This window comes from Mus caroli, chromosome 1, assembly GCF_900094665.2.
Source record: "Mus caroli chromosome 1, CAROLI_EIJ_v1.1, whole genome shotgun sequence".
Lineage (NCBI taxonomy): Eukaryota > Metazoa > Chordata > Mammalia > Rodentia > Muridae > Mus > Mus caroli.
Window position 1 is genome coordinate 30870147 of NC_034570.1, and position 16823 is coordinate 30886969.

The window sequence follows — 16823 nt, forward strand, 5'->3', positions numbered from 1 at the left end:
CCCAACTTGTTTCTTGGTCATGATGTTTGTGCAGGAATAGAAACCCTAAGACAAATTGGACCAGGCTAGCCTTTAACTCAGAAATCCGACTGCCTCTGCCTCCCAAGTGCTGGGATTAAAGGCGTGTGCCACCACTGCCAGGCCTCCAATTACATTCCACCCAGGAAAGCATTGCTCTACCATGCTGCCATTCTCAAATATCCACCCACACACTGACACTGAGCTATCTGAAAATACAGTGACTTTACTATTGTCATTCTGAGTTAGAGACACTAGTGCCCAGAGAAACTCTGTCTCAAAAGAGAGAGAGAGAGAGAGACACTAGTGCCATGTGTTGGGCAGAGAATTTGTTATGGGTCTGACAATATCATTACACAAGACTTCCACAACCAAAAATCCCATTAACGTTTTTGGTAGAGCGAGCCATCATCACATGGCCTAGAGCAGGTACAGAGAGGCTGCTACTCCAGCCAGCCAGATGCATACTTGTGCTAAGTGTCCACTGTTGGAAACCTCAGCCTCCTCACACAAAGAAAACTGTACTTTCATTATTCAAATCAAGTTTGTAATATCGCTTAAATACTGTCTGTTGTTGGTCATAATATCCTAAAATAATATCATTATTATTAATCTCTGCTACTTCATGTGCCAGCTTTTTGTACAGACAGTATTCTTTGATAAGCTAACAACAAAGCCATTAAATCTCTCAGAAAAAAAAAAATCACGCGATAAAACAGGAATATCAAGTACTTCTAATTTTGAAACATGAGAAAACAAACTAATTTTCATCATTTTACAAACGACTTTAAGTAATGGAGCTGGTGTTCACATCTGGTTAGTCTCTAGCTAGTAGCCATTCTCAAATACATGCAGATGGTAAAGTAAAATAACTCAGAGGACCAGGCATGTATCACATGTTCATGGGCCTAGCACTTGGGAGGCTGAGGCAGGAAGACTGAGTTCAAGATGAGCTTGGACCACAAATCAATGCCTTTTCTCGACAAACAACAAAAATCAGCCAGGCGTCAATAGAGACATATGCCTTTTATCCCAGCACCGCGGAGGAAAGGCAGGCCAATCTTTATGAGTTTGAGGCCAGCCTGGTCTGTTCTAGTTCTAGGCCAGGACTACCAAGTGAGAGTATCTGAAACACACAAACAAACAAGGAAGAAAACAAAACAAAACTCAACTCAGAGTGCATGTGATAGAGCACATTGAGATGAAGAACACAACCGACCTGTCAGGGGCGGTCAGCAGAAGGCTCTCCAGAGCGTCCAGATCACAAGTCTGCTTTCCGTGCACTGAGAGAAACGACTTGCATCCTTCTGGTGGAGGCTCGCCAGCTGCTATCTGTCAGGAAGACAAATACGACACATTCTAATCAAAGACAAGACAGAATGTATGCTGTAATGAACATGCAGTTAAATGACAGTCCACCATCGATAAAGCAGAAACGATCACCTGCTGAACTCCCACTGTGGGCCAAGGTGGTGAGGGCATTCCAAGCCAGAGCTCCAGTTGTTACTCAGTTCCTCCTGTATCACCCCAGCTCAGTACTAGTGTTAAAATCCCGCAAGACAAGGTTACATGTCAATCTTTTCTCACACTTATCAAAAGACATCTAGGAATCCAGCTTGTACCTTCAAAAACCCTTGGCTCAAAATGTCAGGGTGTGTGTGTGTGTGTCTGTCTGTCTGTCTGTCTGTGTGTGCACCTGTCTATGTGGATATGCATGCTGAGGTCAGAAGTTAACCTGGAGTATCTTTTCTAGATTAATTCTTCAACTTCATTTTTGAGATACCCTCCTTCACTGAACCTGAAGCTCAGCTGAACCAGCTCATCTAAAATGAACAGATGATGAACTTCAGGGATCTCCCTGTTTGTCCCCCTAACTCCTAGCCCTGGGGTTACAAGTGTAGGCCACTATACCCCAATATAAAGGCATTTTGCCAACTAAACTATCTCTTCAGCCCCTTAAAATGCCAACTAACCACCTAAGTTCAATCCCTGGGATCCACATGGAAGAAGGGGTCCCCTGACTGCTACAAGCTGTCTTCTGACCTCCACAGTGTATGCGCGAGCACACACACATACATACATACATACACACACACACACACACACACACACATGTACACTAAATAAATAATAAGTAAATACATAATAAAATTTTCAATGTCAATTGTTAAAAGTTCTGTTTGGGGGCTGGCAAGATGGCTCAGTGGTTAAGAGCGCCGACTGCTCTTCCAAAGGTCCCAAGTTCAAATCCCAGCAACCACATGGTGGCTCACGACCATCCGTAACAAAATCTGGAGTATCTGAGGACAGCTACAGTGTACTTACATATAATAAATAAATAAATCTTAAAAAAAAAAGTTCTGTTTGACAGTGAGTGTTGAGAAATGGCAGAGCAATGGAAGGGGCCAAGAGAGAGAGGTGAGATAGTAGGATGGGTCAGAGGTGAAGGGGCAGGGTTGAGACCCTGGGGAGAGAGATCTACACAGGGAGGCGGGCAGGAAAGGAGAATGGAAACCTATGATCATACAAGCTTATTTAAAAACTGCATTTCTTTTTGAAAGAGTCGGGCAGTTCTACCAGAAGTCTTGGGTTATTAAAGAAAAATTCCAGTGCAGGTTGTGGACTGTTTCCCTCTGAACTGCCGAGCAGAGAAGCATAAGAGTCTCTCCCTCAAAACAATAGAAGCTACTGCCATTGAGCGTGGTGCCACCAGGTCTTGATGGTAGCATCCCATTGCTGGGGCTAAAAAGATGGCTCCATGGTTAGGACAGACATACTGCTCTTGCCGAGGATTCAAGTTCAATTTCTAAGCACAAGGATCTGACAACTGTGGCCACTGTGGAAACCTATATTCATGTGCATGCGCGCGCGCGCACACACACACACACACACACACACACACACACACGTACACATGCATGTATGCACATATAATTTAAAATTATAAAAAAAAAAATTCTATTTCTACAGGTACTACACATGTTGATCACAGGACAAAGAGAATCAAACTGGAGCTAAGCTAGCAGCTTTCTCCCTACAGGCTAGCCTTCACACTGCTAGAATATGCTATGCAGCCTACTGAGAAAGAAAATTATCAACAGTCTTGCTCAGATGTGAATTTTTTTGGCTACAATGATGACCTGTGGGGCAAGATGTCCTACTAGTGACATGGATGTCACGGCAGTGACCAACCACTTTCTCAATGACTGGACCTGAGGCCACTCCAAAGGTTAAAGTAACTTGTGTCTGGTTCTGTAAATCTGGGAGAATCCTAGGAGCCAACCTACTATTACTACTTTGTGGGATCAGACTACATTCTAAATATTCATGCATGTTTATAGCCGCAGGTCAGTGTGTGCGCATGCCATCGCTGGAGATGCTTCTGACTGCAGTGAGTAGCACTTCCCACAGAAACCCATCACTGGCAAAAGTGCCAAAGATAGGTGATGTCAGAGGACTCAGCCCAAAATGGGACAACTATTACCACCTCTCCCAAGGGTCAGAGAACACTGAAGCAGAAGGGCGGAAAGAATGTCAGAGCCAGAAGTCAGGGAATGTGCAGAAAAAGAAGTCTTTCTTCTGGACAGACGGCAGTTTCAAACTAACTGCAGCTGTGGCTGTCTGCACACATCTATACATGATTACATCCTTCAGACTTTGTCATGGACAAAGGAAGAGCCACAAGGTCTCACCCCCAACTCCCAGGACTACTGGCAGTTAGGGGCTGCTGGTGGAGGGGTGACATTTTCTTTAATGATGGACGGACTATGAAGTTTCCCTGCTCCAATAAATCACTTCCTACCTACGCTCTGGGAAGAAGCTCTAATAGAACTCAGTGCACCACACTCAAAGAGACACAGAAGTAGCAGAGATTTGTTGAAAAGTGTTCCATGAAGAGAAGAGGACAAAAAGGGGAAATGAAGGTTAAAAAAAAAAAAACCTAAAATTCATAATAAAAGTATGAAACTGGTGCCTGAGAGACAGTTCAGAGGTTAAGAGCTCTTACACCTGCAGAACACTCAGGCTCAACTCTCAGGACCCACATGGCAGTCCATAACCATGCACAAATTAAGTTCCAGGAAACCTGACAGCTCCTCTGACATCTACAGGACCCTGACACACATGGTACACAGACACAGAAATGAGCAAAACACTCATATATATAAAATAAATGTCAAAAGTAAAATGCCAAGGTAAAACTATGCTGTCCTAATTAAAGGTGAAATACAAAATAATAGGAAGCTCCTGATTTAAGTACAAATTCTATAGAGAGAGAGACAAGCCAGGCGCAGTGGCTCATCACACCTGTAACTTCAATAATCAGAAGGCAGAGGAGAGAATATTGCCAGTCTAGGACTAGCACAGAAACCAAGAGGTAAGGATCCTGAAACAGCCAAGCCAAAGAAGAGACAACAGTTTTCACTGAAGGCCAACACCTTCTGTCCACTCTTAGCATCAGGCAGGGAGCAGGCTCCCACAGAAAGGTCAGAGGTGCTGAGACAGTAAACTTGTTCAGTTTCTTACAGAAATCCCAAGCCAGGACTCCCTTCTAAGACACGGCCCCATGTTAAGGAGAAACTTCTGAAGTAGAAAATTCAGCAGGACAGAGGTAATGGAGAAAAATCCACACAAAAGCACAGAAGGCTGGAGCTGGAGAGGCAGCTCTGGGGTTAAGAGTGTCGAGACGTGTGCCACTAACACCACTTTTAGATGCAAGAGAACAAGCAGGAACTCTCAGGAACACACTAAGGTATTTCCTTAGCACTACAGAAATCCAACCGAAGAGGGAGCTAGGCTAATCTCTAAAAGGTAAGAAAAATTAAGCACACATCAAAATGAATGTAAATCTCTATAGGGCGAACAAATGTCTCAGTGAGTAAAACATGAGGGCCAGAGTTGAGATTCCAAAACAACAACATGGCTAACAAGCCATGTGAGCACGGCCCCCACCTAAGCCCAACACAGTAGGAGAGCCCCAGAACAAGCCAGCCAATCAGACTAGCCAAAAGGCCAGCTCCAAGGTCAGGAAGACTGTCTACTTCTATACAGAAGGTCTAAGGACACCTGACATCTGCTTTAGACACACACACACACACACACACACATACACACACGTGTCTCTAATTCAAAGCCCAGACTAAACCAACTAATTACTATAAGAAATAAAAGGGAGCTCACACCAACTGCACATCCAGGTGGTTACTTTAGGCACAGAAGTCACCTGCATCAACTGCGGAAATTCACAGCCACGTGCCACATGTGGCTTCTGGGCAGGTGAACATGGCCGGTGCAAATGAGGGAGTAAAGTCTGTCTTTAGCTTGATTTGACTTAAATCTAAATAGCCTCACCTCTCCAGGAGGCTAATACTTACTAACACAGTAAAGCATACTGCTACAGTCAATGAAACCATTTCATAAATATACAGCCGGAGTAAAGAGAAAAAATGCAATCTGTGGGCTGGAAAGATGGGTCACTGGAGTCAAAAGAGTTTACTGCTCTTGCAGAGGACCCAGGTTTTAGTGGCTGAGGCACGACATCTACCATTCTGGGATGGTTTGGGCTGTATAAGCGAACCTGTTTAAAAAGAAAGAGGAGAAAGGAAAAAAGGGAAAGAAATAGAAGAACCAAGATGTGACTACACATCTCACCCTTAGTGTCCAAGATAAAAACTAAGGAAGTAGTGAGGAAGACAGAGAAACTAGAACTTTGTGGGTGTAAAGTAAAAATGGGGCAGTCACTATGCAAAGCAGTTTGTGGTTCCCTATAATATTAATATAGGAGCCCAAGGATGTAGCTCAAGCATGGAGTACTGCTTAGCATAGGCAAGGTCAGCAGCAGCTACACAGCCGACCAAGGTCAGGGCCAGTGAATTCGTTACTTTTGTATTTCTGTGACAAACTACCACAACCAATGCAACTTATGAAGGAAGTGTCTCACTGGGCTTAGACTGAGAGCCTGTGATGGAGAAGCAAAGGTACAGTGGCAGGAACGGCTGTGAGCTCACATCTTGATCCACAAGCAGAAACAGAGAGACAGCATCAACCGAGAGCAACGTGGCAGCCTACACAATGGGCAAAGTCTTTACCAAGTATATAACCTGGTAGAGAACAGAAACTACAATATAGAAGAACTAAAAAAACTGGGCATCAAGAAAACAAATAACCCAGTTTAAAAACAGTGGTGCATGCCTTTAATCCTAGCACTCAGGAGACAGATGCAGGCGGATCTCTGTGAGTTCAAGGCCAGCCTGGTCTATATAGTAAATTCTTGGACAATAAAACAATATAAAAACAAAACTCTAAGAGGTGATTCTGACAGGAAATGGCCACATGGCTCCTTTTGGAGGCCAACAGTGGCTCTGACAGTGTACATGGAGGGCGTAAACGGCAGCAGCCGATGCACATCTTAGCCTGGTGAACGATACAAAGGTGCTCACCTCACAGTGATGCGCTCTGTGTGCCCTGAGTGGGCTTCTCTCCCTGTTTTGCTTTATAATATAGGATAGCTTTAAAAAATCCACATTTCTTTCATACAAATATCTAGTTAATATATATACATCTGGTCCTCTCCTGCCCCTCTCTTCAAACAAGATCCTTGCACTGACATTTTGAAGTCTTTTTCTTTTGCCTTTTCATTTATCCAGAGTAAACCAGATCACTTTACTAAAATGGCTCTCTGATCCTACATGTTTGTACTACATCCCCTTGACATTGCCTAATACTTCCTATCTCTTGAAACTTCTGCTTTTACATCCAGAGGCTCTGACTAGATTCAGGTTCACCGTCTAGCAAGATTACATCTTCAAGACAGTCTTGCCTAACAGTACTTGGTTGTCCTTCTTGTAACAATTTTCTTTTCATTTCTTACATAAAAATAAGTATAAATCATTCCTTAAAAATTTTATATCCAAGTCCAGTCCCAAAGCAAGAAAAGTCAAATAAAATTTATTTACCTGTGATTGTGATTGATGAGGAGATGTGACTCAGTAGTCAGATTTCTTAATTTGTCTACATGTCCAAGGGCCTGTGTTCCATCCCCAAACCAGAGAGGGAAGGAAACATCTAAGATTTAAAGACTTTAATGTTTTTGGGTTTGGTTTGGTTTGGTTTGGTTTGGTTTTTCAAGACAGGGTTTCTCTGTGTAGCCCTGGCTGTCCTGGAACTCACTTTGTAGACCAGGCTGGCCTCGAACTCAGAAATCCACCTGCTTCTGCCTCCCAAGTGCTGGGATTAAAGGTGTGCGCCACCACCACCCGGTTGACTTTAATGTTTTAAAAACATCAGTTTTGCTCATTATTTAAAAAAAAATGTCTGACACGCAACGAAATCACCATGCCAAGCCCCTACAAGACTGTCCCCTAGACACGTGAGGTCTTCTTACCTGCTGGAAGGCTTGAATTGAGGCTGAGTAGGAACGGAGAGAGAGACAAAACTTCAACAAATTCTGCTGCAGAGGGGACAGGAAGCGAAACGCAGCTTCCAACACGGCATCGTAATAGGAATGATCAGTATCTGTGGAAGAAGCACAGCGACCGGAAGACAGGCATGACCACCACAGCCATAAAGCACAAGCCAGTGCTGTGAAGGCGCAGAGGGTGAACTGTTTTCAGTGTACCACCATGAACTTGTGTCAAGTGACAAGAATTCACTGAGGCCCAGAACAGACAGACACTTCTTTCTTCCCTCTGTGTTAAGCTGTCTTCCTGGACTGCTGTTTCCCTACTCACGGAGATGACCTAGTCCTGTGAAGAGCTCAGCTGTGAGATCGCTCACTCGAGAAAGTAGACTTCTCTACTCGGCCTGCACAGACCAGCTACATCACTGCTCGGATCCCAGAATATGTCTTTGTCTACCACATCATTTATCAAAGTGCCTATTACTGACTGAACGCCATGGGCAGGGGCGACGACATCTATCTGTGCTCTGAAACACTAAGGAGCCCAACAAGATTTATAAGATATCGATAGTGTCATAAAATGATAGTAAGCATTTAATCAAAAAAGCTAGGCAAAGTTGTTTAGAAGAAAAAGACACCTGTGTGCAAACATGAATCCTCCAGTAAATGAAAAGCAGAGGTACAACACTTGTTACATAACAAGTAGTTATTTGTGCCAAGACTGTGACATAAAGATGTGTGTGCATGTGTGTACATGTGCGGTGTTAGTGTAGTATAAAAAAATAAATACAATAAAATGTTTTAAATGGCTTTCAAAAGCAAGCAAGAAAATACAAGAAACAGACACCTAAGTTTTTATATAGCTTTGACTGCAGTATGAGCTATATGAGTAATTAAAATAATTAAAGTCTTCAATTGGAAAAACATTGAGTTGGCATGTTGAGTGTGCTGTACACGCATGTATGTGTATGGACACACTTGTTTCAAGGAGACATGAACACGTCTACATGTGTATGCAGGCCCAAAACCAAGCATCTTTCTCAACCTCTCTTCACCTACGTGTTGAGGCAAGCTCTCTCCATGACCCCGGGAACTTGCCAAGTGCAGCTGCCAGCCAGCTGGCTCTGGTGATCCCTTTCTCAGGCCTCCCGAGTGCTAAGGTGACAGGTAGCTATCGTGTCTGTCTGGCTCTGCAGGGATCCAGGATCTGAACGCTGGCCATCAGGCTCACTCACACAGCAAGTGCCTAAGTCTCTGAGTTATCTTCCTAGACCCAGTATTTACATTTTAAAAGCAGAATATAAAAGTTTCCATATCACATTAGCATCATCATATGTGAAAAAAAGAAAAAGAAATACCTCAAAATATTCACAGAAATTAATGTCAATCTTTAGATTGTAGAACTATGAATAATGAAACAATGAACGTGCTCTTATCAATTCACATCCCTGTAACATTATCCAGAATATTTATACTAAAATTTCATTTTAGGGCTGGCGAGATGGCTCAGCAGGTAAGAGCACTGACTGCTCTTCCAAAGGTCCTGAGTTCAAATCCTAGCAACCACATGGTGGCCCACAACCACCCGTAAAGAGATCTGATGCCCTCTCCGGGTGCATCTGAAGTCAGCTCCAGTGTACTTAGATATAATAATAAATAAATCTTTAAAAAAATTTTTTTGGGCTGGAGAGATGGCTCAGCGGTTAAGAGCACTGACTGTTCTTCCAAAGGTCCTGAGTTCAAATCCCAGCAACCACATGGTGGCTCACAACCACCTGTAATGACATCTGGTGCCCTCTTCTGGTGTGTTCAAAGACAGCTACAGTGTACTTATGTGTAATAATAAATAAATCTTAAAAAAAAATTTTTTTTTCATTTTAAGACTTGAGGTTTTAACCCATTTATTACATGAAATCATAAAAGTTAAATATGTTTTTAGATTTGTCTTATTGTTTTTAGTAATGTGTTTGTCTGTGTGTGTGTTGGAACATGCACATGACTGCTCTCAGAACCAGAGGCATCAAATCCCCTTGGAGCTGGAGTCACAGGTAGCAGCAAGCTGCTGGAAATGAGAGCTGGGAATTAAACTCAGGTCACTTGAAGACCACGCCCACTCATCACCACTGAGCTGTGTTTCCAGCTCTGTGAAATAATTTGTTATAAACAATTCTCGTTCATTCTAAGTTACATGACTAGGTGTCTAAAACTTACGAATGCTGATCAAAATCTGTGTGTGCTCCTGTTATAAAATTCAGATGGCTATTGAAATGCTATTTTAGCAAAAATGTCAAAGTAACCCATTCCACTTAACTTAACAGTAGTCAGTTCCCAACCATTTCTGATCCTGTAAGAAGCAAGACTTGTCCGTGTGGTGTTCAATATTTTAATGACAGTCATATGTCACTGAAGGAAGATATGCTCAGAGCAATACACCATCAGGTGACTCTGGTACTAGGTAAATCAATAAAGTACACTTACCCAAATCATGACAACTAAGAGCTCACTGGGTGGCATCTTGTGGCATCTTATGGCACCACTCTCGTGTACGTGGCCCATCCCTGACCAGAACACCATTAGGTGGTGTGAATATCTCCTCTATCAGCATCTTTGGCTAGCAATGTCTATAGCCTACACTACATCTTTTGTGTTAGAAATGTTCAAGAAAGCACACCATAAACTAAAACTGAGCAATATAAGATACATCTTAATTTGATATCTTGACTCTCCAGTATTCAGTGACCGGGAGGCATTCAAAAAACATGTGATAACACACTTAACACAAACAGACCAGTTGTGTAATTAGTTCATACCAAAACAGACAGATAAACTTAATACTAAATGATCTACAATAAAATGTATTTCCATTAAGTAGTCCCAAAGCACATTAACAAAAGAGCACAACAGAGCAAAGGCAATGGAAAAAAAGAATGGTTTGCAGTCACAGTTACAAACTGTGTGCACATACAAAATGATTTGTGGCTCACACAATGGTATCTGCCAATAACCCCAGCTATTCAAAAGGTTGAAGCAGTAAGACTGTATAATCAGCCAGTTCACAAAGCGAGACCTCATCTCTTCAAAAGGAAAATAAATAATGTGTTGGTCTAAATCAGGAAGGAGGGTTTGGGAATAGCCCACTGGCAAAGCATGGGTTTCCCATGCACTGGGCTAAAATCAATCTTCCTACCATGGCAACTGTAGTCATTAAAGAAAAAGTGTTCTATTAGCTGCCATGTTACATGTATTATATACAGAAAACCATTTTCTTATAACATTTCCCCAGACCACAAAGTCAAACAAGTATTGGCTTCAATTTTACCGTGATGATCTGATGATCCAATGTTTTGAGTGGCTTCTACAAAACTCCAAAATTTCTCTTGACTGTCTTCTGCTAAGAACTCACTGGGAGAAAAGTGGGACATGTCAGCAATGAAACGATAAAATCTTTCAACACAAACTATATTACTAGAGAGAATAAAAGGAGATTTACATTCCCAAATGTCTGAACTTTCGCTTTTACACACACACACACACACACACACACACGTGTATATATATATATATATAGTATGCATCTTTATACATAATGTGAATTTTCTTAATGGGAAGTACGCTTCATTATTTCCTTAGCTATTAGTAGCAGCATAATAATGTGTTCACTCAGTAGCTATTTCTTAAGAACAATAAAAATGCTATGATAATAGGGAAGCCCTAATGTACAAATGACTTATATGAAAGCCATTAGCAGAACTCATCAGCCATGACAGCAGAATTAGGAACTGGCCATTCTAGTGCAGTTCCACTCACATCCTTTCTGAGAGATCTTATGAAGAACAAATGTGTTAGCTAGAGGTTCTCCCAAGCAAACATGAACCCCAGAACAATTTCTGGAAGGATAAAGGCAGTTTGTTAAGCTTTTAACATCTAAAACAACAAATTTTCAAGATCATCAAATTTTAGCTTAAAGTCAGTACACATCTAACGAAAGCAAATGTAAGAACCTCTTTTACTATTACACTATGACCTTAAAGTTTCTGACTTTCCTTTCCTTCAAGAGGCTTCAAGTTCCTGAAGTGAAATGCACATCACGCCTGAACTACTCCTGTAAACTGGGGAAGATCACTCTGAAGCCCAGTCCCAGTGTGGTGGTGACCTAGATCTCAGTGTCCCCAGCCACAGCAAGGCCCGCCCATTAACCCGTCCCAACACCGGGATGTACAGCTCTCACTCTAGCCACGGCTAGCCACAGAAATATGGGAAAGTTAGAAACAGTTACTGGCAATGCACAGCTTCTCTGAAAATGGGTTTCAAGACTTGCCCATTATTATTAACAGATAATTCAGTGCCTCCATGAGACTTATATTTTTCTAGGCTGTCTGATAACTGATATAAACAGAGTGGCCTTAGAATAGCTTATACTCTAAAAAAACAGATAATAAGAAGTCAGTCACAATATGCACATGGCCACCAACTCATGAGCTAAAAGAAAAATACAATACTCAACAGCAATAACAATGCAAGCACTCGGGCGGAGAGGTGGCTCAGTGGTTAAGAGCACTGTCTGCTCTTCCAGAGGTCCTGAGTTCAATTCCCAGCAACCACATGGTTGCTGTAATGGGGTCTGGTGCCCTCTTCTGGTGTGTCTGATAATAGCTACAGTGTATTCATATACATAAAATAAATAAATCTTTAAAAACAAACAAACAAACAATGCAAGCACTCACACGGGCTAAACCCTTCTCACACAATCACAAGCAAGCTTCCTGAAACACATTTTCTATCCCACTGCAAAGGTTTAACATCGCAATCGTCTCATTAATACTGTTAAAGCCATTGAAGTAATCCAGAAAAGAAGAGAAGGTGCTATTACATATAATGGTATCCTTTGTGTAGTACAATTAAATCTGCCTTTTCTTTTGTTGTATTTAGCTTTGTATTCCTATGCCAGTGAGTAAAAGTATCTGTGGATTTGCTTTTCAGTTGGAGAAGAAGAGGATGGGACCTTAATGCTCTCTGGCACTGGGTGTGCACCTTAGGGCCCCAACAATCTACAGAAGCACCTAGGAAAGAAAGCCACCTCCAGTCCTAATCATGAATTACAAGAGTGACGTGCAAAGAACACACACCATTTCTTTATTGACAAATACCTTTAAAACATCATAACACAAAGTCCTCATATACAGAAAACTAAGGGGAAAAAATACCCCAAACCTCTCTGTCTCCTTTGCTATTGTGGAGATCAATCAGGATGAGTCTAACACAGGAATGGAAGAGTAAGAAAGACACCCATAGTGGGTCTGTTCTCAGTGCACCTAGAACCCTTACTCAGGTGCAAGTCCTCACAGCCACCCTGATCATAGCCAACCTGGTCACAGCCACCCTGACTACAGACACCCTGCTCACAGCCACCCTGATTACAGCCACCCTGCTCACAGCCACCCTGCTCACAGCCACCCTGCTCACAGCCACCCTGACTACAGCCACCCTGATCAGAGTCACCCTGACTACAGCCATCTGCTCACAACCACCCTGATTACAACCATGGTCCAAATGAGCAAGCTGCTAGGAACTTGCTAAAGTCTTCATCTATGGACAAAATAAAAAGGGAGCTAGTTGGGCTTGGCAGCTCATGCCTACAATCCCAATAAGTATTATTAGGAGACAGAGGCAGGAGGATCACAAGTTTGAGGTTAGCCTAGTCTCTATATAGCAAGACTCTGTCCCTCACATACTGTGAGCGAGGAGTGAGAGAGAGAGAGCTGTGAGCAGGGTGACTTGTGTATTCCTACAAGCAACCTGATTGTCCTCCAGAATCTGTGAATCTGGTGGTAAGCTTATTTTCTTAGACTAGTAGTCAATATAAATTCAAGTAGACTTGATTTGTAACTCATTAGTAACTCTATCATTCAATAGCCTTTGGCCATTATAATATCTGACAATAAATGTTTGTTGCTCTCAATTTTAATAATAATACTTATTTACATACTTCTAATAGTAACTATAGCTGCTCAAAATATTCAAGATTTTACTTCAACTAAATGTATATATCATTTCATGAACAATCATGACGCTAAAATCCCTTCATAATTATCAGGCACATCTAAAATTATACACACGAATGTTGTAGGTCCCTTAGGGCTAGACAGAAGGAAAACAAGATCTTGAACAGCCACATGCCCTGGTACATCCTCATCCACAGAGACAGTGTGGAATCCACCATCAGAGACAGGAGGGAAGAACGGTGCCCTCAGCAAACTGTAGCGGTAACTGTAGTGATTTCAAATACAGGGAGCTCCTTCAGATGGGCCATCACCTTGACAACCTGTTTGCCAACACCTACTGGAGAAGGGGCCTGAAAGTAACAGCTCAAAATGGTAAACTGCCAGAGATGCCCTGAAATGGGGAGATGTTGTAATAAGGAACCTGGTGAAGCAAACATCATAGCCTACTTAATCAATTGTGATCAAAGAAACCGGAGAAAAAAATTGAGAAATTAGAGCTGACAGTTTCAGACGTGCTTTCTCAACTCTGTGGGCGTGTGTCTGTCCTAAGATATCTCCAGAGGCCAGGGATGCAGCTCAGATGTTAAGAGTGCTTTCCTAGCATGGCTGAAATTCTGGGTTCACTATCCCCAATATCACATAAACCAGGCATGATCAGGCTTGATAGCACATGGCTACAATCCCAACACTGAGTAGATAGGAGCAAGACGATCACAAGTTCAAGGTCATCCTTGGCTACAAAGTAAGTTTGAGCCAAGTCTGTGATGCATGAGACCCTGGTCTTTAAAGACAAAAGAAAACAAAAACCCAAGAATTAAAAAAAAAAAAAAATCACTCAACACATATTTTATCAATTTAAGACTTAATTATTTTATATAATTAATTTATAGCCTATTTGTTTGTGTCAAAGGATCACTATGTGGTCCAGTCCAGCCTCAAGCACACAATTCTCCTACCTAAGCCCCTCCATGTGCTGGATTTAGAAGTGTATACCATCACTCGTGGCTATATCTATCTTTGGAGGAGGGGGCAGGGCAGCATTCAGGACTGAACACAGGCTCACACCTGGCAGGCAAGCAAGCATTCTACCACTGAGTTATATCCCCGATTTCTCACTGCCATGCTGCTGGGTGCTGCTGATGTCTTCAGATAGTGCTTGCATAACTTACCCATCCTCCCATCTTAGCTGCTGCTACAGATGCGTTACCACTCCCAGCTTCATGGTAACTTTTTTTTAGCATTGTCTCATGTATCACAGGCTGATTCTGAACTCTATATATAATCAAAGGATGACCCTGAACCCCTGATCCTCCTACCTCAACATCTCAAGTGCTGGGATTACAGGCGTGTGATCTTCACCCTATTGGCTTATGTAGCGTCAAGGACAAACATAGCTATGCAAGGGAATAGAATACTATGTGGTACAAAAAAACCTAAAATTTATATATATGCTGATATAAATTAGTAAGATCTGACTTACTACAAAAATAAGTAAAAAATAAAGTAATAATAATAAAACCTCTAAACTTAAGGAAGTGTCCAGATTTGGGGGATTACGAAGCAGAACAGGAGCGTCTTTAAACAGGAAGACCTGGTGGGTTCTTCAGCCCCTTCCTCCTCCACCCCCATTTTCCTCTCCTAGAGTCTTGTTCTTGTGTGCAATGTCCCTAACCCTGCCTATGCAGCTGACAGGCAGAGTCTGCATCCTCGCGCACGTACGGAGCACAGTGGGTACGGTTACGGACAGTTAACACATGCGAATGAACAGAGTATCCCTTTACTGCAGACCCAAGGTCTACAGAATTCCATCCTGAGAAAAGAATCCTCCTTACCTGGCTTCCAGCAGCAGTGGAGCAGAAAACCACTTTGTGGTGAGAGAGGTGGTAATGGCTTTTGAATTGGCTTCTGCTAAGGAAAACAGGCACAGTAAGGCCAGTGCAATCAGGAGTCCCATGTTGTAACCGAGCCCTACACAGGGAAAAAGAAAAGAAGGTATCGTTCAAATGCCACGAGGAAGCACAAAATGTTGTTACTTAGAGACACGGGTAACAGAAACATATACTTCTGAGACCAACAGCACGTAACACCAGGATGGCCTGTGCAGAGGAAAGTCAGAAAATCGGGAGTTAAAGCTGGCTGGTCAGCTACAGCCTTTCCTGCAAGGGTACCACTTCCCTTTCTGAAGGGTGATGTTGGTCACACAGCAGGCTGCATGCCACTTCATAAAGTCCGAGGGTAAACAACACCAAGACTGACTGTAAATGACTAGTCATACTGGAGGCTGAATCGTGCTCTCCAGTGGAGGAGGGGTGCGTTACAGTCATAATCCCGCTACCTCAGAATGGAAACAGACTTGGAGACAGAGTGTTTACAAGGTGATAGGTAACATTTTGGTCATCGGGACAGTTATCCAGTACCACTAGTGTTAAGAAAAGGAGAAAGAAATTGTGAACAGACCCAGAGAGAGTACCTGTGAGCAGAGAAGCAAACACTGAACTACACCCCAAGTCGAGGAGTACCTGGGGCTCTGATGCTATCAGAAACTGAAAGATGCAAGCCTAAGTCCTCCCTCGGAGTTTCAGGAGGCGAGGGGAATACAGAGCTGCCACACCTCAACTGAGGACTTGTAGCCGAAAAACTGGAAGACAATGAACTCAACTGTCAGAAGCCGCAGCAGTTTAAGCTCTAGAAAACAATGTAGTGTGTTTCAAGAGTAACAACTCAAAGCCTGGATTTGCAATCTGCCAAGAGTTCAGTAGTTTGTCATGCCATCAGCCCCCACCTACAAAGGAGGGAATACAAGTTCCTTGGGAAGTGGCACAGAGCCTCCCATTCGCAGCCTCTCCAAGCAAACTGACATCTGCATCCAGACCACTGTCCAAAGTCAAAGAACTTCCTAAATCAGATACCCCACCCCACCCCACCCCACCCCCACCACAGAGCTACATACAAGTCAGCATCCTGAGCCCATCTAAGAGTGGCTCAGGGGTGAAACCCTTGCCTACCGCAGCGTGCCCACTCCTCACCAGTGCCTCACAAAGAAAAGTGAAATTCAGGCCAGGTGACTCAACCCTGTAATCTTAGCTGCTTAGGAAGCTGGGCTGAAAGCAGATTTACTAGCCTGGACAACCAAAAATAAAAAATAAATAATAAAAAGGCCAGGGTGATGCACACCTTTAACCCAGCACTCAGGAGGCAAAGGGAGGTGGGTCTCAGTAAGTTCCAGGCCAACCTGGCCTACAAAGCCAGTTCCAGGACAGCCAGTGCTGGTACACACAGAAACCCTGTTTGGGGGTGCGGGGGGGGGGGGGGGGTTAGCATTTAATTCTGGGTGGGGCCGTGAGGATGAGAAGATGCCAGTACTAAACAATTTGGTGCTTGGTTAGGCTATGTTAGGCTATGGTGGG

At 42.9% G+C, this 16823-nt stretch overlaps 1 protein-coding gene across 2 annotated transcripts in view; it reads right to left on the minus strand.

The window, feature by feature from the left end:
• The window catches only part of Uggt1 (UDP-glucose glycoprotein glucosyltransferase 1), a 106929-nt gene that overhangs the window by 81686 nt on the left and 8420 nt on the right, over nt 1-16823 (minus strand). For both annotated transcript variants that reach the window (XM_021176550.1, XM_021176559.1), the window contains exons 2-5: nt 15249-15384; nt 10734-10816; nt 7400-7530; nt 1238-1350 (exon numbers count right to left, since the gene is read on the minus strand). In XM_021176550.1, coding sequence (XP_021032209.1) covers nt 1238-1350; nt 7400-7530; nt 10734-10816; nt 15249-15384 — 463 coding nt within the window. The remainder of the gene's footprint in view (nt 1-1237; nt 1351-7399; nt 7531-10733; nt 10817-15248; nt 15385-16823) is intronic.